Consider the following 1,535-nt stretch of genomic DNA (forward strand, 5'->3'; position numbering starts at 1 on the left):
CACCCTTCTGCTTTGCTTAAGAATTAAGAAAAAAGAACCCGCGCAGATTGTATATTGTAGATTGTTTGTCAAACAGTCTTAAAACTTGACTTTCTGCAATTGTTATCAGTATATCCACCTCCACCTCCTAACTGGTTAGAGATACGGTAAATCGGAGGGTAGAAACAGACTCAGAATGTGCTGTTTTGGGGGAGACTACTTCCTCTGACATTTTACGATGGGACACCTCCTTGTACGTCTCCATGTGCAACGTGGTCATTTTCACCGTATTTTCGTCAAAAAAAAAACACTCCAGCGCCCAAACGGTGCAAGATAGAGGCAAACGGACGAAATTTTAGGCCGGAGGTTTCTACTTTCACGAGTGACCCCTTAGAGGACCATATAAAAAAATGATTTTCTACTTCTTGAACCAACCCCTATTTCTTTGTTACCCAATTTCCCCCCCTTAGGGGTGGTTGCCAGGATTTGCACCAGGCCTAAGATACCCTGAAATTTGCAGATCTCTAGCTCATCTCCTTCCTCTTACACGGACGACGGACGTACAGACAGACGGACGGACACGACAGCGGTTGCATAAGCCCACTTTGATGCCTTGCTTCACGGAGGCGAAGAACAACTTGCCCCCCGCAATGCACGCCTTCGGGGAGTACTTTGAAACAACGTACGTCAAGGGCCGAGTCCTGCGAGGCCGACGGAGGGCAGCCCCGCCGCGGTACACCCCCGCCCTCTGGAACCAGTACCTCGCCGCCTTGAACAACGAGCCTCGCACGAACAACGCGACTGAAGCGTGGCACAACAGATTCCAGGTCAGTACCGATGCGGGACACGCTGGACTCAGTCCCAAAGGTCCTGGAGCTGAGTCGGTTTCTTCCCCAGACAGTGGTGGGGAAGAGCCACCCCACGCTCTTCCACCTGATCAAGGAGTTCAAGAAGGAGGAGGCGGACTCGACGGTCATGATGGCGGAGCTGGACGCAGGGAAGAAGATCCGGCAGCCCCAGCGCGCCAAGTACCAGCGCATCAACCAGCGACTGCAGCGCCTGGCCGAGTCCTATGGGCAGTTCAAGGAGGAGGGCCGAGTCCTGGAGTATCTCCGCGCCTGCGGCCACAATGTTGGCCACTAAATTCTGGTAACAGGTACTACCACTCCCCCCCAAATACTAAATTCATAGTGGGGACGAAATGTTACTGAGGACAAAATAAATCGGGGACGAATTTTTTGAGGACATTTTATCCGAGGACAGATTAACTGGGGACGAATTGTCGCGGGGACATATTTTCAAGGGACGAGTATTCGTGTCACCGTGCTACAAAACCCCTGTATGCAGGCAACACACAGTGCGTCCCCCCCCCCCCACTGTCGCCCCCTCCTTATACCGCGCCTGTTAGTGAAAGATTTGTGTAAGCTACTGCACCTAATGAAGAGGTTAAAACAATTTCTGTACAGCGAAGAAGAGAACTGATAGAAGAAAATACGTTGATAGTCAACTCTTTCTTCTATGAAAGATCAAAATCTTTCATTGAAATGGTGAATAGT

At 50.6% G+C, this 1,535-nt stretch overlaps 1 protein-coding gene across 1 annotated transcript; it reads left to right on the top strand.

Moving 5' to 3' along the window:
• The first annotated feature begins 629 nt into the window (after positions 1-629).
• On the top strand, positions 630-1,129 carry LOC127751628 (uncharacterized). Its single transcript, XM_052275437.1, has 2 exons — positions 630-806; positions 877-1,129. Exons 1-2 carry the CDS (start codon positions 630-632, stop codon positions 1,120-1,122), a joined length of 423 nt encoding a protein of 140 aa, XP_052131397.1. The 3' UTR covers positions 1,123-1,129.
• The last annotated feature ends 406 nt before the right edge of the window (positions 1,130-1,535 follow it).

Source organism: Frankliniella occidentalis, unplaced genomic scaffold (assembly GCF_000697945.3).
Source record: "Frankliniella occidentalis isolate FOCC.00 unplaced genomic scaffold, Focc_3.1 Scaffold622, whole genome shotgun sequence".
Classification (NCBI taxonomy): Eukaryota; Metazoa; Arthropoda; class Insecta; order Thysanoptera; family Thripidae; genus Frankliniella; species Frankliniella occidentalis.

What these genes read in the sequence shown, in the direction of transcription:
- LOC127751628 (XM_052275437.1), top strand. Translation starts at nt 630, where the DNA reads ATGCACGCCTTCGGGGAGTACTTTGAAACAACGTACGTCAAGGGCCGA. An exon ending in CGTGGCACAACAGATTCCAG is followed by an intron (nt 807 to 876) that starts GTCAGTACCGAT and finishes TTTCTTCCCCAG; the next exon opens with ACAGTGGTGGGGAAGAGCCA.